This window comes from Phalacrocorax carbo, chromosome 13 (assembly GCF_963921805.1).
Source record: "Phalacrocorax carbo chromosome 13, bPhaCar2.1, whole genome shotgun sequence".
NCBI lineage: Eukaryota > Metazoa > Chordata > Aves > Suliformes > Phalacrocoracidae > Phalacrocorax > Phalacrocorax carbo.
Window position 1 is genome coordinate 4,441,637 of NC_087525.1, and position 25,152 is coordinate 4,466,788.

A 25,152-nucleotide genomic window follows, 5' to 3' on the forward strand; every position below is an offset into this window, starting at 1 on the left:
TTTCACGCTGGTAAAGAAAAGCATGAGGATCAAAATGGTAAAATACCGCAGGAGATGAACAAGAGAGATACCAGTAGAAAACAAGTGAAGTGGCAGGGGTGGAAGGGAAGGGGTGAAGAACCACATTAGTCAACCAAGGGTTTAGTTAAAGCGTGGAAAGAACAGTACTGCCAAATTCCAAAATTTATTTTTTAACTAGAAGTTCACAGCCCAGAACACAGGCAGTTCCAAACAACGGAAGATTTCATGCAGTGGCATTAAAGATGGGAAACCAAAAGCAGAGCTGTAAATTGGAATTTCTTTTGTTTGTTTAAAGTCATAAGTCCACACGTAAGCCAGATAACATCAGGGAAACATTAATATGGTCCTCACTATCTGGGTGAGGGCAGAGACTTCACTCTCAGCACATTTAACCGCCACACAGTAAGGGGGACGCCTGATACACTAAAGAGCAAGGCATCTCAGTGGGTCAGACAAATGGGAAAAGCAAGCAGCTCAGGAGGGTCGAACACAAATGCGGTTATACCCACCTGTGTGTGGCATTAACAAAAGCAAAACTGCTTCCTTCTGCCTGCGGGTTATCTGGCCCATGAGGCCACACCGGGCATAGCACGGTTCAGTTCTGCCCACCCACAGTGCAACAGAAAGTCTGAAACTGGAAAGAGCCCGGGAGAAGGTCCACCAGATCGTTGGGGTCTAGAGCACTGGATATATGAAAGGCTATGGTAGAGGTACATATAAAGAGAGGCAGCAGGCTGTTCAGCTTGGAGAAGAGACTGCTACATGATCCAATCCGTCTACTACTACATAGAGAGGAACTGCAGGTAAGATGAAGCAAGACTTTTCTAGGAGTTGCATAGCAAAATCTCAAGACACAAATTGTTTTAACAGACTTCTCATTGGCACAAAGAAAAGAAGGAAATTATTACGAGAGCTATGCAGCACCAGAAGAAAAGGCATCCCAAACGGACAGCTGAATTTCCATCCTCAGATTTTTCGGAGCACATCCAGACAAGGTCTTTAAGCAACCTGATGTAGCTGACTGAATCCAGCCACGCTCCAAGTAGGCTAAAGCTGCCAACCTGCAGAGTTCCCCTCCAGTCATCTTCAACACCTCTCTAGGTTTACTGCTAATTAACATCCACAGCAAAAAGTCACAAAATTTGACCCTTCTACCAACTTGAACACTAACAAAGCCATGATAAATGTAATTTGGAATAACATATTTCAGGACCATTACATTCTCTATTCTAAAAGTTCCGTATGTAAAAACCCTCAACAAATTTGTACGTTGACACTTACACATTGCAAGCAAAATCACCATCCATCTCCGAACACTGCTTTTTAACTAATAGGTGTAATTAGTTAATAATTGATTTGGCTTTCAGAAGATTAGCCCCATCTGAAGGTCTTCACTGGATGCAATATGAGCTAAAAAGTAACTTTTCAAAAACCACAATACCACCCCACTGATATTTGGGTTTATCCTAATGCCTTTTGAACTTCCAATAATCTACCTGTACGCTGTCCCTCAGCTTTCACACCCTCTAACATTCAAATAGCCACATTGCTACCCAAATCTCCAAACATCATTCAAATGCTGTGCCCCCTGCTCAGCAGCCACAGCTTCCGCACTCCACTTGGCCGAAAAAGAAAGAGGAAACCCCATTTCATGAGCCCACTTTCAAGAATTAATATCTACATTCTCACGTCGAATCACCTTAGAAGTAGGAGCGCAGTAACCTGTACTCTACCGCCTGCTATCTCAATCCCTGTGGGTCACTCATGCAGTTCTCACACCTTGGACTTTCATTAGATTTTCTTGGTCAGAAACTTGCAATAAATCACACATCTCTGTTGTGAAGATCTTAATCTTACCAACCAGTGCTAAAACTGGTAGCACTGCCACTAAACAGGGAGGACCCATCAGTTCCTGTTAAGATGATTAAATCTGTGAACTCCTTCACACTCCCTATGCAAAATTAACACCCAGTATAAGGCAAGCTCATTGAGGAACTGAATTTTCGATTTCTACTAATACCTATTCCTGCAGAAAAAGCATTCCTTTGTACTCCTGTTTATCCTGGATGGTATATGCTTTAGTAAAGCCCCACACAGACTGCCATGATCTTGTTCCCTTTGGGGAAAAAAAAAAGCAAGATACATACAACTTCAAGTTATTTAGCTGACTTGAATTTTGTCATGAGAAAAACTTAAGTTTTTAATGAATACTTAACCAAGACATTTGTTTAGACTTCTGCCTCTAGGAAAATCCAGATAATCCTGCCTGCACAGTTTTGTTGAAGAGGTGACTGCGAATTTTTAATTATGACCTATTTCTTAGCTTGAAAACCAAAAATAAAATTGACTTTGTAAACAAGAGGGAGGAATTTACAATTTTAGATCAAGATTCTGAGAGTTTCACGACAAAAACACTAAACAACATGTGTTTACCTGTTTATCAATGGAAGACTTGGTGTTTCTGGAAGAGCTATAGATGATCCTTCCCACTACACTTTCAGGAAGCATCGATCAAATACGAGGAAGAAGGGAAAGAAGCAAACTTTTTCCTCCCACAACCCTTCCACACACACAGGCTCACTCAGAAAAGATTCTTTAGCCAAAGATACTATAAAATGCCATTATAACTGACCAATAGAGGCAGAGTATTCACCCAGTTGGTAAATGAGAATTAAAGGGTGACTGTTGTGTTAGTAAGCCACAGAGGCACTGCTTCAGCCACGGCAAGCCCCAGTAGAAGAAAAACCAAAATGTTGCTAGCCATGTGTATAGTATACATACGTTCATTTCAACTTGTTTTTTCACTAGGAAGTGTAACTCCCAAGATAAATTACAAGAGAAGGCACCAGCTTTTACTCAGAACCCATTTGTCCATGGGCAGAAGCACTAGAAAGCAGCCCTGCAGCCTACCCCGTACAGACAGCACAGCTGGGGGCTTATAGCATGCCCTCACAGAGCTGCCTGTCTGCCTTCTCACACTCAACATGGTCTTAACAGCCAACTTTCCTTTATTTTAGGTTGGATATCATTTCCTGTACTCACCCTAGCAGATAGGACGCTCAGCCAAGTTCTGGCAGGCTTTTTTCCACACCACAGTCAGCACACTATCACACAATCCAACTAGCTGGAAGGAACTTGTGTAGTATTACATTTACTTTATCCAACCACTTGCATACCTGAAAAAGCTATTCTTTTCCCTTGCCCTGCCAATATAAAGGACTTAGGTCTAAGGACACACAGAACCACCAAGACACATTGGTTGTAAAGCTTCCAAATGTTTTCTTCTGAATTAGAGATTTTTCACAAAGTTATCACTAACATATAAAGAAAGATAAAAGGCTCTGAAAATACCCACACCATAGTTATGTACTGTCTGTTATGTACTTCCTTTGAGGTCTGGGGAAAAGCTGGAACAGAAAACAAGACTTGCAAGGCAAAAACCACTATTTCCCCCCTAGGCCTGTGGTTCTGGTAATAAAGGGGACATTCTTTCTCTACAAATAATTTCTTACTTCCCCCAGCCTCCCAGCATTCATAACATCCCATGTACTGGCCCAACACAAAGATTAGAGTACTTAAAATGCTAGATAATTATAATGCAATAAATAACATGGAAGGCTATTCCAGAAGCAGCCCAGAGCCCTCTAGGCAAAAATAACACTTACTGCACACTCCGTACTGAGGAAAGGGAAAGGCGGCACAACAGCAAGCGAGGCAGCGGTGCTCTTGCAGCCTTCTTGCTCTGCTCAGCTCAGACCTGATGCCCGCCCCCACCCCTCATCAGGGGAGGCAAGGCCCCCTCCCCAGGTGCTCCTTGTCAGGCTGCTGCAAACACAGCTGTTCCTCATGGACCTAACCAGCACTGAGCCCCTCCAGCCACCAATGTGGAGCCCTCTGGGCCAGGTGGGGCTCGTCCCTCCAAAAAGCACCAGCCTCCACCTGCCATTTTCCACCCAGCTGGTTTTGCTCTTAGCACTAAGCCAAAGCTGCAACAGGGGCAGAAAAATCTCCTCTTAGAGGAAGGAAGACATGGCACAACAGAAGGGATTATGTTGTGTTCCCCCCTTTTTACATGTGTTTGTTTTAAAAAACCAATTCCCATAATATATTAGTGAAATACCCAGTTAAATGCTGCAATGGTAGGAGAGGCATATAACTCTGGAAGCAATGGAAACTTCCTTCTGTACAGGTGCTGGCAAAAAGGGATAGCTTCCCCAGCTGTTAGGCAGTTATGCCCTTCAAGCTTCCTGCGCTTTTCTGAAGCGTACCCAAATTGCACACTTTCTGCAGCAGCAGCCACACTGGCATAACTACACTGTGTACAAATCAAGCTCTAACCCTCAAGCTACTGCAGCCACACGTACGGATTCTACACAACAAAGATACTTCCTAAAGTACAACAATGCTAATACTATATTCAAAGAGGTAATTATTTTTTATTGGCTTGTCACAGAAGTAGACATGTCATCAGTTCAAGGAAAATCAACTGCTGATACAATCTCTGAAAGATACAGTCATATATTATGTACTACACATCTATCTAGTAAACTTAAAGCCAATTACATTTCTTTCATTTAGCGGTATTAAACAACAATCCGGTTCTGCTTATCCCTGGTAAGCCATGAGAGCTGCATGAAGAAACCCCGTACCAAAGCAGCCTGGTGTTGGGTCTGTTTGCGTGCTCTCATGGTCACGGATCCTCACCAACACCAGTCTGATTTATGATAAACTTCCTTCTTCCCAGCTCACACTTGCAACACAAACTACTCCACATAACCCAAAGTTAGTTTTAAAATCGGAACAAATAGCTAGTTTAACATCATAGGCCAAATATCCCTCAAGAGGTCCAAAAAGCATTCCATTTACTTCAGTAACAACTCAAAGGTCACCATTCAAAGGGCAGAGATTCTTAGAAACTAAATATTTACGTACAGAAAACCTGAGAGAATCCTCACAGCCACCTCAGCCTTCTCTGAAAAGCAATTTTGCATCCAGACAAGGAAGGATTCATAAAGCTAAAGCACAGGAACTGCAGAAATTGCTTCCTTCGAGGCCTATGTGCCAGCTGCAACTACCGACCCAGTATGAAATAAGTTCTATCAGCCCCTCCGGGCAGGGTCACCCTGCAGCTCCTGCCCCTTAATCCGCCCTTACTCAGCCTGACAACCGGGATGTCAGCCAGGTGTCACACTGCACACCTCCACTGACGGAGGCACACGCGGACGCCTGTTTTTGCTAATGAAAAGCAGCTATGAATGCCTTCACACCTCTAACTCTGGAGTTCCCTAAAGGGAAATCAGAGCAGTCTTTTCCCACATCAAAGAGATAAAAATCAGAGTGTACTGTAACTCTAACTACAGAACTGGTGAGGTTGTGTACAGTCCAACATTGCCAGCTTCACAAGGGATGCCTTACAAGACAGTTCATTGCCAAGAAATGCTTTCAAAGAACCCAAAGGAAGGCAAAAAAAATCATGATGGCCCTAAAACTCAAAAAATGCAAGTCATTTTCCACTGCCTTGCGTGTGGAATCAGCAAAATATAGAGCAACTTGCACCTAAACTTCCCACTGTGTCAACAGACATTGGGGACTCGATCTTATCTGGATTAATAAAACAACAAGACAGACAAATATTTAACGCTGAACCTCTGCTCAGTTCACTGCAAGCAATTTGTTAGCTGTACGGATGCCATATCCATTTAAATCTGTATCACAGCAGTCTGCCAGATTACTGTTTTACTGACAGTAATTCCGTGTTATTTTTCTAAACTAGGGCAATCTTAACATAAGTACAGTAAGATAAGATGGTTGGAAGCACGTATCTTCAGCTTCATATTCCAAAAATCAATTTCAACAAATTCTGAATGAGAACTGCCCCCACAAGTCCCAGGCTCCCCAAAAACTTCCCAGTAGTGCTCTAAGAATTAGAGAGGAAATAATTCTTTCCCAAAATTATCATCAGTGAAAAGTCTGAATAAGATGAGTCAACCAACAGTGCTCTAAAACATAGTTGGTTTGGGATTTTTTTTGCTATTTCGCATGCATTCTTTTACAGCTTTTATTAATCAAAGATTAATTTGTAGAAGTGTTAAGACTGGTAGTAACCAGCACACAACAACAGCTTGCACTGGATCAAGCGGACACTTTACACCACTGCGTACTGTTTGGGTTTATCTGGTTTTTTTTAGAAACTACACTTGGTAGAAGACAGAAAAGGGAAAGGACAGGGGGAAATGCAGAAGACATTTATCAGTGGAGGCTCTGAAGCTTCAAGTCAGCACATTATATAAAATTAGTCTTGCCAGCTACTGGTACTTTGCTTTTCCAGCAAGGAAGGCATTAGTCAGAGTCAGTAGCTATACCAAACAAGCGCAAGGCAGAAAGAAGGACTGACATAGAAGGTGAGATTATACCTTGTTAGATGCACACCCATTCGAAGATACCACAGAGGGCACACCCCAGATGGCAGCGGCAGGGGTACCTCCAGCAACACGGGGGTTGGAAGTAGCTCTTAGCAGGCAAAAGGAATAGTGCTCAGTGGACTAAATAGGTCACAAGGAGTGTTGAGGGGCCTGTTTCAGAGGTCCAAAGGCAATTTTCATTTAAGTAGCAGCTTAAAGAATAAAAAAAGCCACATGCAATAGTTCTATTTTGTTCCACAGGATCCAGGGAGTTACCTTGTCTCATGACACATGAAGCAAGGACTTCTACTCCAAAATGAGGAGGTCCTGTACTCCAAAGAAAGCACCGGACACTGGATTATAACTACAAAAACTAATGCTAACATTCATATAGTCCACACTACAATGTAAAGGTGTTTCTGATAGAACCTCTTGCCCTACTAACGGTATTTAGAGCTGAGGAACTCGGGATTTTCCTATGCGACTGAAAGGGGGAAAACCAAAGTTAACTGTTCTATCGCTGAATGCTTATCCAGCTGAAAGCTAATTGTTGCTGAACACTTATCTAGCCGCTGTGTAAAATAATTAGCAAGGAGGCCTGGAATCCACCTGCGAATTCCTGATAAGGACAGAAAATTGTCTCAAGAATCAGCTAAAACCGACTTTGCAGTTTGGACAAGTGTCAAGAGAGAACTGAGTCTGTGCAAAGCCAAAAGGTTACTAGCGGTGACGAAGAGGAGCCAGCAGCCTTCATCTTTACGACCCCCGACGACCACCACGAGGAGGCACTGCGCAAGCTCAGTTGGGAAAGATTTATGGAAGTAACTTTTTTTTGGCTGATTTTAATACAAAGCGGGGAAAGGTCATGCATATGTACAGGCGTATTGGGAAATCTTATGTCTATGTAATGCTTTACTGTATAAATCCAAGACAAACTATCACACAGGCGCGCACAACTTGGGTGGGACTGCCCCCCGTGCTGCCCAGCGCTGAACGAACACACCTACTTTACAATCTTACAGATTATGGAGTCCGCTTTCCGCATGTCACAACTAGTAAGAAAAACAAAGAAACAAGCAGTTTTTAGCAGGAAAGGAAAACTCCACATTGCTTTGTCACATGTTTTATTCAACCTTATTATCCTACCCGATTATTACCTAAGAGCTGTTCTATAAAGCAATGAACACAAGCTAAAGCTGACAAAAAAAGCAGACCATTTGCCCTGTCACTCCGGTCATGGGAGGCCATCACGAATACACACCTTCCCACCTCCTCTCTTCAGGACACAAGAGTTAATAGTGTTCAACCCTTGAGCTTCACAGCTCAATCTTAATTACTGCACAGAGGGAAAGATAATGACTAGCTGATCAGAGCTGTGGGCAGGAAACAAGCACGCGTCTAGTCAGAGACTGGTTATTTTTCTCCTATCGGATTCTTCACCTGCAAAAGCCACATCACAATTAAGCCTGCAAACAAGAATTATAACTGTTAAAAGTTAATATGTTTTATACTGGGTCATGCGTAAGGTCATGCTCCTTCAGACAGTTTTGAAACGTGCAACTAATAGCACCACAACATGGTAGTCTTATTCTCACAGCAAGGATGAGGGGAAAACCCTATTGCTAGATAAAAGCCTTAGCACAGAAAAAAAGTGTTGACTCCGAGTACGCTACTAAGCAAGGGCAAAAAAGGAACATTGCAGCAACAGTACTAGAAAGACTAAGCGGTGAGTAAGAACAGTATCTTTGCACTGAAGTTACAAGAATATAAATCAGGAATATAAAAGAAGTCACTGAAGTGCTTTCATGTGCCATCAAATTCCTGCACTACTACTAACGATAGATGGCAAAGCAGGATATGAACAGATGACAAGAGTTTGTCTGCATCCTGTTCTTCATCTACCTTCCCCCCCCCGTATTTTTTGATTTTCTGCCTGGAACTCTTTCTCCTCTAGCTTGGAAAACAACTAGCTTCCCAGCGAGTCAGTGAAATTTATTTATCTGGATCAGCACGTTATCAAGTTGATTTTCAGTACTGCTCATTAACTGATTTTAAAAAGATATTGTTATACTTCTGTCTTTTGTTTCAATATGTGTAATATTTTTCAGTTCTGCAATTAATTATGCAGATATTTTTCACAGTGAGAGCTGGAACGATTTTACATTCAGGTAATATACAATAAATCAAGATTTCTCCACCAAGAAGTCACATATTTCCAGTACTTATCTCATGTTAATGTACCAGCTCTTCATGCATCACCCAGAGTAGAAGCTGAGGGACATGGCAAAATACCATTGCAGTAGTAGAGAAGATAGAGTAACAACAACAACAGGAGACTTTTATTCTGTTTTGACTAGTTATATTTCTTCAGACAACAGAAGCTAGAGGTAGATCTATTCAATCGTACAAGCTTCAGGCCTGAAAGCTTGCAGAGACTGCTAATAAGGATGGGAAAAGTCTCACATAACTCAGTGATTACCATGACTGACAATTAATATTAAGGTGCAAGCTTCATCCCAGCGCAGATATAAAGCCAGAGCTGGAGGGCTGCAGCTGTAAAGACTGCTCATAGAATATAAGTTCTAATCACTTCAGACTGAACAAGTTCCATGCGTATTTGCAGTGCTAACAAACCAAGCCAGTCACTAGCAGGGAAGTATAACCGTCTTCAAAGGAAGTGTTTCAGAGAATGCTTTTTCCAAGGCAAATTGTGGCCAAAATAACTCATGTAGAAGTGTTTTAAACTACCTCATGCTTACAAATGGAGAAAGAGGAAAATATTTTTGAGAACTAAATTGGCCTAACCTAAAACCAAGATTCATGAGATACTAGTTAGTACTATGAAGAGCGAACGCATCCTGAACCTGGCAAGTATGACAACACAAGACTGAAAGCTTTTTTTTTTGCTTTGTTTTCTTTAGGAAAGCTTGAACAAGGCAGAGTGACAGAGCTGGAGTCAAGAGAGGGGGCTTCTGAGTGTGTTCAAAGGAAAGGAGGTAAGGGCTTGCTCTACTTCTTAGCCAGGGCAATTGAGTTATGACAGACTTGAGCAACAATACGCACCCCTAGTGAGGTGCGGGTTTCCATAGTCAGCTTACTCAGACACCCATATAAGAAGGGTCTCCGTGTAGTCTAGGGCATCTCAAAACACTATGATCGCAATTCAGCTTTCTTCACGTGCCTGCAAGCCATGTATTTCCACATTCCCAAGATTACAAGAAAACTGTTAAGTGTTCATGAGTCAGAATCCTGCTTGAAGCATCAGCAGTTCTAACCTGTGGCTAGAAAAATCACATCCGGAAGGAGGCAAACACAGCTCCGTGCTGCCATCAAACTTGTATACTAACTAGTTCGGGTACACAATGGACAGGAAAATACACCTATTATTTACTTTTCACATGGCAATGCAGATTCCATCTAGTGTAGAAGTACACACAAATTTTGTAAATGCTGCCTTGAAAAGTACTGTCATTCTTAATCATTGTATTTCCAAGAACAAACAGTGCTCTGTGTGCACTCTATTCTATAAAATGTCAGGCTAATCATAGCAATTTGGCTTTACAAGTGTTGCCAATTTTCCTAAATAGAAGTAAAAACGTGGATACAAGTGTTTAGGATGAGTCAATTACACACCTACCTCTCTTCGAAGGGCAAACTAAGAAATTAATTACATCTGACTGACTGCAATAACAAACAATTCTTTAGGAAAAAAAAAAATGAGTGCTTGTTTTAAATCCTGAAAGCAACACTGTTCTATTCTTAGGTGTTCTTGTCTATTCCTATCCTCTTCACTGATACTTGAATAGTTCAGGGGACACCTAGTTTCTAACCTTGAAGAGTGAGGCTGCATCAAACTGGAATCTGATTTTTCAGCCCAAGACAAAAGAACAAAAAAAAGAAAGCCTGAATCTCATCTGAGCCACCACAAATAGTGTTTACTTCCACCCTTGCCCAAGAAGTAGCTCATGAAAACAGCATCTCCACCAAACTCACTGCCCTAGATCCAAAGCCCCCGGTGCCCTACTCAAACTGGAGCTGTGCGTTACCAGCATGCTTGGGACAGGAGAGAGAAGGACGCCCTGACATGGATGCAACGCATGTATCATTGACCACAAAAGGAAAAAACAATGCTATAATTACAAGCAGACCTTCTGAAGAAAGGAGCTGCTACATAGAGAAAAACTGAATGGCATACAAGAACAGTCAACAGAAACAACCCACCTTTGGAGAAAGATAAAAAACAACATCTGTTCAAAATGCTGTTTACAAAATAATTCATTGCACAAGCGCCTGTGTGGTATTAATGCTTTTCTCAAAGTCCTTTCTTACAGCACCCCTGCCAACTCAGAAGATCATATCTGCATCGTCTCATACCCTGCCCTACTCAATCTAGCTAAATAATGAAGAGGAGTACTTTGCAAAACTGTTTGTTTAGAATTACTCTTGAGCATCAAATGCCAAAAGGAAGTATGGAAATGGTCACTCCTACACACAAGAGTGACTAGCCAATTCAAAATTGTGATTTTTTTATGAGTACATGTGCAGATCTGAGTCGTGTTCTTTATCTTTAATTTTATCTTAAGAATAATTTTATCCACTCTCAGACACCATCACTCTAACCTTGTGATCTGAGAAACCTGGGGCTTCCTGGCTTCAAGCCCAAAGCTGTTTTGGACCATCAGCTTCTTGTTACTTAGAAATTAGACTCGCATCATCCCACCAAGCAAATAGAAACAGATGTTTCAACACATGAAGCTGTTTCTCCCTTCAACACCACTTTTCCAGGTGTCAAAAAAACAATATCCACAAAAAATCCCCCAAAAGACAAACCAGGTCCACAATAAGACTCGGACTTGAAAATTTTCAAAAATCTCTCCCCCCGTCTGTCTGGCCACCGAGTTCTGTGAATAATATGGCACCGTAACACGCTTTGGAAGAGCTCAAGAAGTTCTAGCAACAACCCTTTTAAGTGACGAAAAAAAGCTCTATTAATGAAAAAGCTTTTCAAGAAAAAATTGCTGCCTCAAAGCAGCAAAGTTCCCTCTGATTAACCAGCCTGGTATTCTGCAGCGGGAAGGCTGCAAATAAGCCAGTGCGTTTGGTCTCATGTGATGCTGCAGCCGAACTGGCGTCTGGACATTCATGTCGCACTTACTCCTACTGCCTTCCCTTGCCTGGAAAGAGTCTCAAGCGAAATGCCCTCTGCTTCCTCTGTCCTTCTGCATGATGCATGGCACGGACCGTAGCCTGAATGAAAGCCAAATAGCACGCCACTCAGTTTTCCAGGCAATTCATCAAGTACGAGAGTGGCTTATCTAGAACTTAAAACAGGAAAAGAAAATTCTTTCATATTTCTTTAATTCAGAGGGGAGTATTTGGAGCTTGTTTCATTAGGAGCAATATATATTGCTCGTAATCCAACTCTTCTTTCTTAAGATAGAGACTAGATTTGGTTCTCCTGAACCCCTTACAGCCAAGTCCAAGTGAAGAATCCTACTCTCCTTTTAAATACAATATCCCCAAACTCAGAGGAAACCATACAGTGCTGTACTAGTGTAATTATCAAATCTACTAAATATTTAGACAATGGAATTTCTGTTATCACTGCCTTAGAAACAACTCCCTTGATGACAGGAATAGCCTTACAGCAAGCAGCAGTCTCCCTTGGGAATTCTTTATGCAGCAGATGCTATTATGCATCACAAACATGCCGTGCTCTATCATCCGATGAAACATTCAACTCCCCCTTTCCCCCCTGCAGGAAGCCGAGAGGATTTCCCAAGTCACATGACAAATTAGAGCATTTTCATTCCAAAAAAGGAACCACATTTTATTCCCCCGGGAAGTCTGCAATTTTTCAGTTCACTGTTATTTCAGGGAGAGATTACTTTCTCTGCCAGCCTTCCCTCCCATCTATTCCCCGCACAAGAATCTCTGCGATGCTTCTGACAGGTTCCAAATTAATTTAAATTATTTTAAAAAGGTTACTACTGCATTGCATATTGACTGTGTCTGAGTTTTGTCTAGAACCAGAAAACATGAATGGGACGTGGTACATCAATTTATTCTCAGTGGTAAGCATTATGTAGCAGACCCCAGCTATTTCTTTCTAACACACAACAGTGCATCACTCTTGCACTATTTTGGACAGCCCATTTTCTCTTAAAATCTTAATTACTAGAGTAGTATTTAAAATTGTCACTTTCGGAGTTACTTTACCAGGCAGAAAACTCACTATCACTTAAGCCAAACACTGAAGAAGAATGACACGGGCAAATTATGAAGATATATTTTTTGAACAATGGTTTAAGTGCAGAGAGTAACTATTTCCTTTCACAATAATCTGTCATAACTAATGTCTTCAATTTTGAGACATACCCTAGAGTCCAGTATTCTGATCAAATTTCACAGCCTGCACTCCGGCTGATGAGCATCCGTTTGCTATTCATTCTACAGATTCCAGCTGCAAATCGAAAAGAAAGCAGCATCATTAGAAGTCATTTTTGGCAAAAGAAAATGAGGGCTTAAGACAATTATCACCATGCCTTAATGAGGGGTTCTACAGTACGCAAGTCAAATGACAGGTAGGCACACAGGTGAAGGAAACCGTGTAGAAAAGAGCAGCTGACAAGGAATAAACAGTCACAGTTCAGCAGACACCGCCAATTCACATTTCAGCTGACAGTGAGCAAGCCCATATGTCAAGGGAGTACCTCCTGCTCATCAGAAGGTATACCTTTTACAAATCATTGACAAAGCCATGAATTTGCAAGGACCATATGTCGGGTTCTAACTGAATGGTTCTTAAACTTACTCTTCCAGCCATTTCCAAAACACACAAGTCTCAAACGTAAAAACAAGCCATCTCCATTACTACACTTAGGGAACACGTTTTTCCTTCGCTGCTCCAAGGTACAATCATAATTGACATGAGCTCACCCAAATAAACTCACCGTGCAGCTTAAGGAAACGTAACATTCTTCATCACAAAATAAAACAAGGAAAGCTTTGCCTAGCTTAGTGCTTTTCAAGGTAATAAGGTGACACAGAATGGAGAAGACATGGAGCAAATTTAGACTCTTTTCCAGCAACTGACCTAGAAAATTGAAGGATGAGCTGGAAACTCCCCTTGCAGTCTGGAAGGAAAGGATGCTGTTTGCCGGCCACCAACCCTACAGTTGTTTCACTCATGAACTGCTCGGTGAGCTTACCCACCTGAAATCGCATGCATGTAGATCCAAGAAATCCAGTCATTTTGCATTCCTCCTTCCAACCCGTGTACATCAACTAACTGAATTTAAATCCACTGGCAAAGGTGTCCTCACCCAACTCTATACGCAGATCCTCTGTGGTGAGAAGCTCTGAGCAGTACCCACCTGATAGATTACTCAGCTGGCCCCAGCTCCTGCACATGTACAGGGGAATAGATCCTGCTCAGAGGTACATTGCAAAGCCATGGCTCACCACTTTTATCTGATAGCCATTCTCCCTCACCCCACTTCTACAGCCTCACACCACTTTGAGTCTACATAAGCTTTGGGCAGCAGAAGGAGCAGCAAGCTACGTACATGTCTTGGGACCTATGTGGCATGAACAAGCCAAATTGTTACCATAGCATTATTCCAAAATCTTCTCAAAATAGCAATAAGTTCCACAAAGCATTTCTGAAACCTTATAAAACTTCTTTGGCTATCATCTCAGATTGAATTATTTTATTCCCAGCTGTAGGACAGAACGCCAGACTAACAATTACCCAGAGGGTATTTTATGAGAGTCACGCCCCTGGTAGAACCTTCTGAAGTTATCTATCGAACTGAAATTCGAGTTTTAATTACTCCAATAAGCAGTTTCAGAGATTTGACAGTTTCCTCACAGCACGGCAGTCCCTTCCTTCTGGGGGCACCAACAAAAGCAAATCGCTGAAATAAGCTGGTTCCCTGTGTTTTTTCCCCTCTCTTGCTTATGCAAGTTGTTCTACATTTCCTAATTCCTTAAGAACTGCCAAGAATGCAGAAAAAAAGAGCAGACATGCTTCATATTTTACATAAGACATCATAAGCGATACCCCGTAGGATTGCCCTATTGGAAGGTATTTCTACATCACATTCATGCACTGCACATTTCCATCTTCATTAAAATGACATCTCATTTTGATGACCAATTGAGACCATAATAACAGGAAGAAAATGCTTTGCCAAAACTTTAATCGAAAAGGGACAAGTAATTTTCTTTTCATCATTAAATACTCAAGGACAAAGCAATCCTTAAAGCCAGATCACTCTAGCTCGCCCTTAACAAGCAAGTACCGAAATAGGATGAAAGCCACATCAGCAATATCACAAGTGGTCTCTCACCCAGAGAGCACTTCAGAGGTTAGGAGTATTCCTCCATGGTGAGCAGGGAGCACAGAGTTTCATCTAGCAGAATTTCTCAAGGACAGTTCCTCATCCCACACGTGGCTATGAGAAGCCATGGGACCAGAAAGCTGCAGTTGGGATCTCAGGAAGAGCAACCACCAGCTGACACTACAATAAATAAGGAAATAAATACCCCACAAATAAAGCCACCCAAGATCTAAAACCACTTCTACATTTCCACAGACCTACAAATGGAAGAATAATTTAAATTACAGATTTGTGTCATCTGTGTGCTATTATATAGAACAGCAGACAAGTGACTCATAGCACAAATCTGAAATGAAATCATAGAAGACCCCAAGACCGGGTGGGACCTAATTGCACAGGAAGTTTCATCTTTAAGATTAGTCTAAAAACAGCTTCAGAAAATTGACAAGAGCAAAATACTTGAATTTTTTTGTTGTTGTATTTCAGGCTTGACTCTGGTAAGGAGAGCTAGACCCATCCTGTCTGGGGGCAGCTGAGAAACACTCCACACAGGGAAAGAAATCTGTCCTGACATTTTTGGTTTTATGACTGGATCAATTTTACTATAACTTCCTTACCCATCGCAGACCCTACATTCAAAGTCTTGTTTATTCCCACAGGCTGAGTTATAAGTTAAAAAAGTAAGAGTATTATCATCAAGCAGCTGTCAAAAAACCCAGGGTGTACTCCTTTCTGTAAAGCACTCCTCTTTCACATAAGAGCAGCCTGGAAGGGAGTTCTCTGGACACTACTAAGTAAGGCTTTTTTCCTATTCACTGAATGAAGAGGCACATCAAAGCTACAAAATAACTTTTTTTTTTAATTCAGCCTCCCTTCAAACCTATTTTTCTCGGTAAGAATTAATATGATCAAGAAAATGTTTCAGCCACTTTCATACAACAGAAAACACCTGCTGGTCATCCCTTCTAAATTTTTGTTCGTGAAAAAAAACCCAACAGAATCTAACAAAAAAGCTAAAAAGCACAAAATTTTAAATTTGGTACTGGTTTTCCCATTGCACTATAATTAGCTAAGGGCAGAGTCCCTCCTCTCATTTGACGTAAAAATGTTGAAAAAGTTTTATTTCCTTCTGAACCTTGCAAAGTCGCATGGAGCCGTAGCCTTCTCTCCATCAGTAAATCTGGTATAAGGCAGCAGACCTTTCTTCTCCTTGCATTGCAACCAGCTTAGGCAGCACTGGAGTGGGCAAGTAGCAATGACAGCTACAAGAAATTGTTACGGTTTTGCCACCCTCTGCCAGGGTGAGGCAAGTGAGGAGTCAACGGGATAGCGAGTGAGTGCATATGGCAAGAAGGAGAGGGAATAAGCAGGAGAGAAGGGAGGTTTGGTGGAGAGACCCATCTTTACAGTCATATCTACTCTTCTAGGGCTTCCTTGACATTATAAGTGTTCTGCTGGGTTGGTATTTATTTAGCCACCTCTCATCTTGACTTCCAAGATGACACCAGATGCATCTCCTCCTCGTCCGCAGCATGCACGTCACTGCTCCCATGGGTGCCCCAGCACGGGAAACATTTGAGGTCAGAGTAGGCTACAAGTGCAGCCAAAGATCTGGTGAGAATAATTGTTTTATGCCCCTTTCAAACCACTGGACAGCCACCAGTTCTTCGGCTTTTTAATCATTCTACAATCAGCAGTATGCAAGGTCAGGAAAACAGAAGTTCAGTTAATTAAAGCAGCCCGCCAGTTCCCACCCTCAGCAAAAATACAGACACCACATGGAGATACTCTTCCAACTCTCACCATCCTTGCAGCCAGTCACTGCCACTTTGTGAGCCCCAAGCTTCACCCGTTAAATACATTTGTTTCTGTAAATGGGCAACAGTAGGGCAATAAACTGCCCCTTGTGACAGCAAGGGCTTGAGGTGGTTACAGGGGCCGGCCAGGGAAATTATTACCACTACTGAGCAACAGCTTCTCTGATGCTGCAACAGTTTCAGCCATTGCTGAAACTGGGGGGAATTTTCAAGAAGTCACCAAATACACACTGTATCTATGCCAAGTAAAGGACAGCTACAGCACCACGTCCATTGCCTCTTCCTCCCAAGTCTTCCCACATCCCAGGACACCTTTCCTTGGCAGCGTCCTCTTGTCTTTGCAGGATACGCTCTGTACTGTGTCCTTAATACAGGGCTACCCGAATCAAAATCCTACCCCACTTGGAGGATTGATCGACACAAGTAATCCTGGTCCTCCGCTGGAGGAGAGGGAAAAACCTGCAGGTTACCCAGTACCTACTTGAAATTGGGATGCAGTTTAATTAGTTTCAGTTTTTCCTTTTTAGGCTTACAAGTTGTCACTAGGAGCCATTATTCCCGATTTACCCAGAATTGCTAGGATTAACTACCATAGGAACACCACATACAGCCGAGCCATGGATTTTCTACAGGTATTTTTTCCAGATCTGAACCAGCTGATTACATACCTATCCAACATAATTCAGCCACTGGCCATATGCACTAAGAAATGCAGTAACAAAGGACTCTAATCTTTTTAGGAAGAAAGCCACGAACATGAGGCACTCAACAGGCAAAGCCAGAGCTTTTTATTTAATTCCTTTGTCTACCACCACGTATTTGAAAAACATTTATAGCTTACTTCTTTGTGAACCTTTTTCAGAAGGGACTGCTCCCCAGCCCCACCACATTTCAGCAGTGTGGAGCTCTTGCCACTGCAGCTTACCCTCAACTCCCACAGCACCCGCAACAACTATGACCCAAAGAAGGGGCTTCCCTTTCTTCAAAAGGAAGTTTCCTCTGAGGAACACCCACCTTAATCCTCTCTCCACACTCCTCTGAGGGAAAGCTGTCTAAGAGGAAAATAGCAGAAATTTTTGTATTAAGCACTAGAAATTACTGCAGGACAAGAGCCTTAATTAGTTGGTATTACTGTGATTTATGGCTGCTATGCTTCCCACCAGTTTATAACATGGCAAATACCACTGAACTAAGAAGTGCCACCTAATCACCCACCAAGCACTTGGCTCCATCCCGTTTCCACTCCCATTGCTTAAAACATCTGTGCATAGGACCGTGCATTCTTACCCCACGGCACATCTCGTAACAGCCCAACCCTCCACTGACCAGCACCCGCCAGGCTCCTCCCCACCACTCGTTCTGCTCCTCCATCCTTCTTGCGCATAACTGGTGGGTAGCAAAAGAAACAACACACAATACTTTGTTCCACCTCGCCTTGCTTGCCGATAGTGACTTTTGCCAAGTCTGCTCTTCCCATCAGCAGAATTTACCTCGGCCCGATGAAACAAACTGCCTCTCACCTCCCATCTTCACACACGACCTCCCAGCCATGCGTCTCCATAGTTCCCCCCTAATGAGGAAGCACTTACAGCACCAATTTAAAACCAACATCAATACTATTTGTGTTTTGTTCTACAAACTATTTAGCCGTGCTCATCTCCAACGCTATAACCACCCACCCCCACCCCCTGACATTACAACCCCTCCAGCCTGCTTCTGCAGTTTCTCCACTGCGAAGGCGCTTGCTGACTCTCTCCTCCTCTAGAAGGCTTCTTCCACTCTCACATATGTTTAAGCAAGACGGGGAGAGTAGAAAGAGATGTAACCTCAGACACATCTGCTCTAAGTCCATTTATTCAGTTCTGCCATATTCTTCCAATGCTATGGATGCTCCAGTCCCACCTGTGACATGGTTATGCCAACTAACTGTCCCCTTGCCCTTCACAGACATCCTGCAAGGTACAGTATCATCTCTTTCAAAAAGAAAATTCACAAGTATCAGTAAACACTTTCTCCTCCTTGCTTCTTCCTATTCTGAGATCAATAAATGAATTTCTCATTCAAAGTTTTCTGCCTCCTCCTCCTCCCAAGATCTCTCACACCCTGTGATACTGCTCAGTTAGGAGAGAAAGTGAAGACTTGCCACGTCCTCCATAACCCCACATCGATACACTGAGCCTGCTGACCTTTCCCAAGCTCTTCAAAACTCTTAAGAAAGCTGTGAACGCTTCATTCAAGCCCTACATCTCCCAGTATTACTGTATTCCCACCTGAACCTTCACAAACCAAGTATTTATCCTTGCCCTTTCTACTATTTGATGTTATCACAACCTCATTCTTTACCCTTTACTTATCTGGAAGTGGTGGTTTGTTTGTTTTAAAGTACTCTCCTCCCACAGTAGTCTGGGCAGTTGGTCCAGGCTCTTCCAGCATATTTTATATCCCTTTGGAAAGAACTCATCTGTAAGACTATTTAGCATTTCCACCCTGTTTCAAAAAAGCCCATTTAATTTACCGCCTCCGCTAGAAACCAGCCATCCTGAGAAGTAACAGCGTAGAACTTATTGTACAACAAACAATACTGCACAGACATACCTAATATAATCACTCTATTAATTACACCTATATTACACAGTCTTCCAACCTATTTTCTCATATCATCTATCAGCTGAGGAGCTTATACGGTCCAGTCCTATCACTGAGCAGGATCAATTCTTTATCAGCCATAACTGATTGATGCACATCTAACCTGTCCTAACCACCTCCAATAATGAGGATAGAACAACTTCCCCAGGAAATAATTCAGTATTTAACTGCTCTTACTGTTGGTAAAGAGATGCCCAGCACCTAACCAAATCCCTCTTCTCACACTGTAAGCCCATTACTACTTCTCCTGCCCAACACAGATCTTCTGTTTTTCTCTTTGCAGCAACCTCCTTTCGATTTTTTCCTATACTACGAAGGGCTCCAGTTCCTGTAACTTCTCCTTAGAGATCATTTACTCTAGGATTCAGCAGCTCTAGGGTCCCTACTCTCTCCCACCGGTACACATAGTTTCTCAAGCAGTGCGTGACAGAAAGGATAACTCATCTTTTCTGCGAGGAGATAGAGAAACATGTTACAGATTCTGTCAAAAGGAACAGCTCGGACACTGGGTACGGACCTGCTCTGAGCAAGCTCTCACTCGAGCGCTGGGTTCACAGGGACACTTCTCCATTCAACACCTAGTGAATGCACACAGTCTCCCTGTTGAAAAGAAGAAAACCCCAAAAACTAATCACTGCAACACCACAAACGGCTACCAGCCAAGCTGCCAAAAAATCAAACGGTGCCACCCAATTGGTACTAAAGGAAGAAGAACTTTCTAATCATCAGGCCATGAGACACAAGCAAAATCCTTCTTCTTCCCCGAGCACCTGAAGGGGACAGCTCAGTATGATTTTAGCATGCTCCTGAGCGCGCCCTCACTTCAGCCACATCCGCTCAGCTAGGGCCGCAGCGGCAGCAAAATATCCCAGACAAACAGAAGAAATAAATTTGTCTGGGAAAACTGATAATTTGATAATTTGTCTGCAATGTTTTTCAGTGGTTGTTTTCAATCTTCTTGCACGTTTACTGCTACGCTTGGCCTGAGCAGCGGAATCAAGCATGAATCTGAGTCTCTGTTAAATTAATTGCAAAGGTCAACTTAAAACTAGAGAAATAATTCATAATTTTCTGGGCCAGAGACTGCTAAAAGCAACAACTTCAGTAATAATTACAAAAGCTGAAAAAAAAACGCTGTTCCACGGCACCGGTGGCCTCGCTTGTCGGGTTGGTATTTACAAAGTCTGAAGTCAATACTGCAGAAGTCACACTTCACACATGTGAATGACACCACTGCAAATACGGGACTGATGCAAGAGACACTCGATACCGAGAGAACCTCTGGCATCTCATCGCTGTGAAAACACACTGACACCGTTAAAGGAACTACCGGCACCCTGAAGATACAATTCACAAACACTTCGCTGCTCTTTGAACAGCACCCTAGGGATCCAGAATTAAATCTGCTACTCCCATGGAGCCCGGAGTCCTGCTCCATCACCCAATTAACACATGATTTCGGTGGCTTTACTTAGTTTCACGATTAGCTGCTTCAGCAAAACAAGAAGCAAGCGACAGGTGCCCACCTCCGATGGCAGCTTTTTTTATAGGCGGCAATAAAACAGATTGTGGCAAAAACTAGAAGAATATCCCACAGTTACATACTGTTCCCTTAGTTTAAAAAGGAAAAAAAAAAAACCCTTCCGTTATTTTTAGCAAATCTTTCGAGCTCCAAGACACAACCTGCCGCCTCTACAGTTTTTTTCCACCCTAGGACACATAGTAAGCAACGCGTGTGCTGCCAGCCTTCTCTCTTCTGGCCGAGGCGTTAAGCGTGCTGCTTCTGCAGGGGAAAGAAACAAAAACGGGCTTTTTTTGCGTCCCCTCTCACCCCAAGCCGCACCGACCTGGCTGACACCGCCTCGGAGCGGCGTTGGGGCCCCCCCAGTGCCCTTCTCCTGGCTGACCTTGAGGGGGGGCCAGCAAAAAAAGGAGGAAAATGAAAAATTCTTTTGAAAATTCAAAAATAAAGGTGAAGATCCGCTGGGCACTTGGCGCTCGCCCTCCCCCGTCCGAGCCCCAGCGGCCCGGGACGACGCTGCTCCCCCCCCCCCCCTTCACCCTCCGCCTCCCCCGGTGGGGGTGCCGCTCCCCCCACCGGCTCGCGGCGGCCCCGCGCGCCACCTGGCGGCCACGCCCCGGCCCCCGCCCCGGCAGCCCGTCCCCGGTACGGCGGGGGATGGCGGGCCGCTCCCACCGGCGAGCGTGGCGGGGGAAAACGAACCGGCACGGCGTGGGGCGGGGAGGGTCGCTCGTTCCCGGGGCGGACTGGCGGCGAGAGGCCCGCTACCGGAGAGCGGCCGGGGGCTCGGCCGCCGCCCGCCCCGCTCAAGTTTCACCCGGGGACGGCGCTAAGAATAAACGCAGCTGGCGGGGCCGGACCGCGGGGCTCGGCCGCCTCTCCGGGAACGGGACGGCGGAGAGAGCCGCCCCGCCCGCTCCGCGGATGCCGGCACCGCGCCCGCCTCAGCCGGCCGCCGCCTGAAGGGCACGGCTCCCGCCTCACTCACCGTCCGGTGTCGCTGCTGCTGTTGGCGGCGCCGCCCCAGCGCCGGGAAGCAACCGGCGGCGGTGAGGGCGGCGGGGCGGCGGCAGAGGAGGAGCGGCAGCGATCTGCCCGCCGTGGCCGCCATCGCGCCGCTGGAGCCGCCTCAGGCTGCGGCGGCGGCGGCGGCGGCGGTTGCTGCTGCCACCCGGGCGGGGAAGGAGGGAGGGAGGGAGAGGGGCGGGGCCGGCCAGCGGCGGCCGCCAATGGCAGCTCACCCTTCGCCGGCCCGGGACTCGTCAAGCCAGGCCGGGGCGGCCAATCGGCTCCGCGCGGATTCCCTATCCGGAGAGGCGATTGGTGGCTGCGTTCCCTCCCCGGCCGGCAGTGGGCGGGACCGCGCTCGGGCTAGAGGGCAGGGAAACTCCTCAGCGGGGTCGCCGCGAGGCGGGGCCGAGGGGAGGGGCGGGGCCGAGGGGAGGGGCGGGGCCGCCCCGGGGGCGGAGCTAGAGCAGGCCCCGGGCGGGGCGGGGCGGGGCGGGGCGTGGTGGGGAGGGGGTGCGTCACGGGAGGGGGCTGCGCTAGGACCAAGGGAGGGGGTGCACAGGGGAGGGGGTGCACAGGGGAGGGGGTGCACCAGGGGGAGGGTGCACTAGGGGAGGGGGTGCAGGGAGAAGGGGTGCAGCAAGGGAGGCCGGAGGGGCACCATCATGGCTCTGGGGATGCAGCATGGGGAAGTGCAGGGATTTGGGGTGTCAGGTCAAACTAGCATCCCACCCCTGTGGCAGTTTCGATGAATGGTATGAAAAGTCTGTGATCAGGAAATATATATATTGCCCAGAGACACATGTACATGCATACGTGGTGGGCTAGACCACCAGCACAGACCATGCAGCATCTGGGCTAAATAAGCAATGTGTGCTCAGTTGTTTCTTGAAAGATGATTTACTTGGGCTATTTTTCTTAGAAAAGACTTTTCCCTTTGGCCTGGGAGTAGTTACAATACTGCCTGTGTCTCCTTTTAAATTCCTGGGAAGGAATAGTCCAGAAAAGACTATCGCTTTTAATACTGGAAGTGGCCCCAGAATTGCTCGTTAGAAAATGGAGCTTTAAAAAATATTAATGCACAAGCAGTTCCCACGTGCAGCGATACCATTAGGGCTGGGACTGAAATGAAGTGCCTTGCCTTAAAAGCAGCTGGAATTCTGTGTTGTTATTTTTTGAAGTTGAGAAGCCCGAGTCCTCGCTGCATGGAATGATCGGGATGCACCTTCTCCTGGGAGGTGAGCAGAGGAGGATGCTCCAGAAAGGGAAGTCATTGGAAATTAATGGGGAGAAAACAGTGATGAGGCTGGAGGTTGCCAAAATCATCAGAAACACACGGGCTGAGAGATTCTGGCTATTATTTACCACTCCTGTTTGCCACCAAGACCTTCTAAAAATACAAAGGGGAGCATGGTGACAGGGTGACACAGATGTGCTTCAGCCATTGCCCACACCATCGCAACGCGCCGGTGCCCTCGTCCCTCCATCCCCACCTCCCTCCAGTGCTTCCTTCCCCAAGTCCTGCCTTCACATGCACTCAGACGCTGAAGGGATGCTCTCAGCTTTTCACAAAGCAATGTAATTTTGGAGTCATATAGTTTGTCCCTGAGCAATCGTCCACCTCAGTCCTCATTTCTAGCTGGGTTTTCCTATAGGGATGGGTTTCCCCTTTGTCGGTTGGGAAAACACGGTTGAAGCCATTGCGTTTCGACTGTGCCCTTCTGGAAGGATTTACCCACAGTCTTTACAACATCGGATGTTTAGGGCTTCAATAATTATTTGCTTTTTCTTGCAGCTGCTCTGAGCTCCACTGCTCAGATCGGATCAAACCATTGCTAAGCCCTTGCTCATTGTATTTCCCTCTCCTTCCTCATTGAAAATTGACAGCAGGAGAAAGAATACTTTAAAACAAGGATTTTGTGCAGCACAGCCCTCTGCAGCGACCCTGGGAGGATCTGCACAGAAAGACGCTGCAGTGCACATCTTGGCTGAAGACCCACCTCATGGACCACAGATGGGGCATCCCTCGCTGGGGACATCAGCCTCTCCCTGGCGCGGTTTGCAGCGTCCCCACACAATGGGACTAAAAGCTTCAAAATGGCAAAAATGGGGTTAATGCAGCCCAGAGGAGCTGGAAAAGGGAGATTAGAAAGGCAAGAAAGGGGGAGGAAGGAAGTCCCCAGGATGGGGAAGGTCCTGTGTAGGGCAGAGGATGCGGCCCCAGCTGCACTTCTGAGCAAAGCCATCTATTTGTGCCATAAACTACCCAAGCCAAGGGGTTTTTTTTTGGCTGGATGAGCAGAAATGCATTTGGGACAAGCCCTTGCTGCCCTCCCTCATAGGGTTTCCTACTGGCGCTTGGTGCCAGCAGCTCCATGGGAAGGCAGGGATGGGTTGCCAGACCTGCCCCAACTGCCATCTCCTGCTCCCTATTCCTCCAGCCATTCAGATTATATATAGAGATATTTATTTCTATTTAAAGAAGATCTGGAAGTGTTCACCTGAAGTCACGTATTAGGCAGAGTTTAAACATTTCCAGGTTGTACTTGCCAGGGGTGGGGGGAGATGGGCTGCGAGCAAAGGCCAAGTGTGGCAGAAAGGCCAATAATCGATTACAAACCAGTGCTGAGCACATGGGCACTCATTACAGCGCATAGAAATGGGAATTAAATGCGAGCCCTGAGATCAGTGCCCTGTGCAATTAAACAAGCTGGCAAGGAACAGCTTCCCAAGAGTGCAGGGGCCAAAACAGGGGAGGATATCGGCACCAAAATGAAACCCTGTCTTTTTAGGTCAAATAGCTCCTGGTACCCTGCTAGAAGCATCTCCCGCTCGAGTTCACAAAAGTAAAGTGAAGCTGTGCCAAGACAGCATGCAAGCAGGTTCATGTTTCTAGCAGGACTCTTCCCCCCCAACACACAAATTTTCCCGTGGGAAACCATAGAAAGAGACCGGATAAAATAACAGTTCCTCAGTTGTGCAGCCCAGAGGCTGGTAAATGGCCACGGGATGAGCCAGAGCACCCCTGTCCCACCAGCAAAACAAGCAAAGATAAATTGCTGCTGGTCCTCCTCGCATTTCCCGGCAAGGTTTTTTCCAGCAGAGATGTACTCCAGGCATCAGAGTAAGGTGGACAATACCTACAGCTTCCCTTTTCTGTCTGCAGACAAATAAAAAGAAAATTGGGTATTTAATGAGGCTTTCTCCTGGTGCTTATAATTAGAATATTGGAAAGCTGCTCCCAAGAAGAATTGAAGCGGAAAAGCACGCCAGTGTTCATAATTAATATTGTTGCCATGGGAGAGGTTGAAGTGGACAGCTAAAGCCTCAAACCCCCATCAACCATCCCGAAACTGCCAACAGAGTCATGGATGCTGTCCTCCTACAAATAA

General features: G+C 45.0%; 1 protein-coding gene across 2 annotated transcripts in view; it reads right to left on the minus strand.

Moving 5' to 3' along the window:
• MCU (mitochondrial calcium uniporter) overlaps positions 1-21,951 on the minus strand; it is a 96,041-nt gene extending 74,090 nt beyond the window's left edge. The window contains exon 1 of one of the 2 annotated variants that reach the window (XM_064464600.1): positions 21,741-21,951. In XM_064464600.1, coding sequence (XP_064320670.1) covers positions 21,741-21,863 — 123 coding nt within the window. In that variant the 5' untranslated portion in view covers positions 21,864-21,951. The remainder of the gene's footprint in view (positions 1-21,740) is intronic. The other variant, XM_064464601.1, reaches the window with a different exon arrangement.
• Between the last annotated feature and the right edge of the window lie 3,201 nt (positions 21,952-25,152).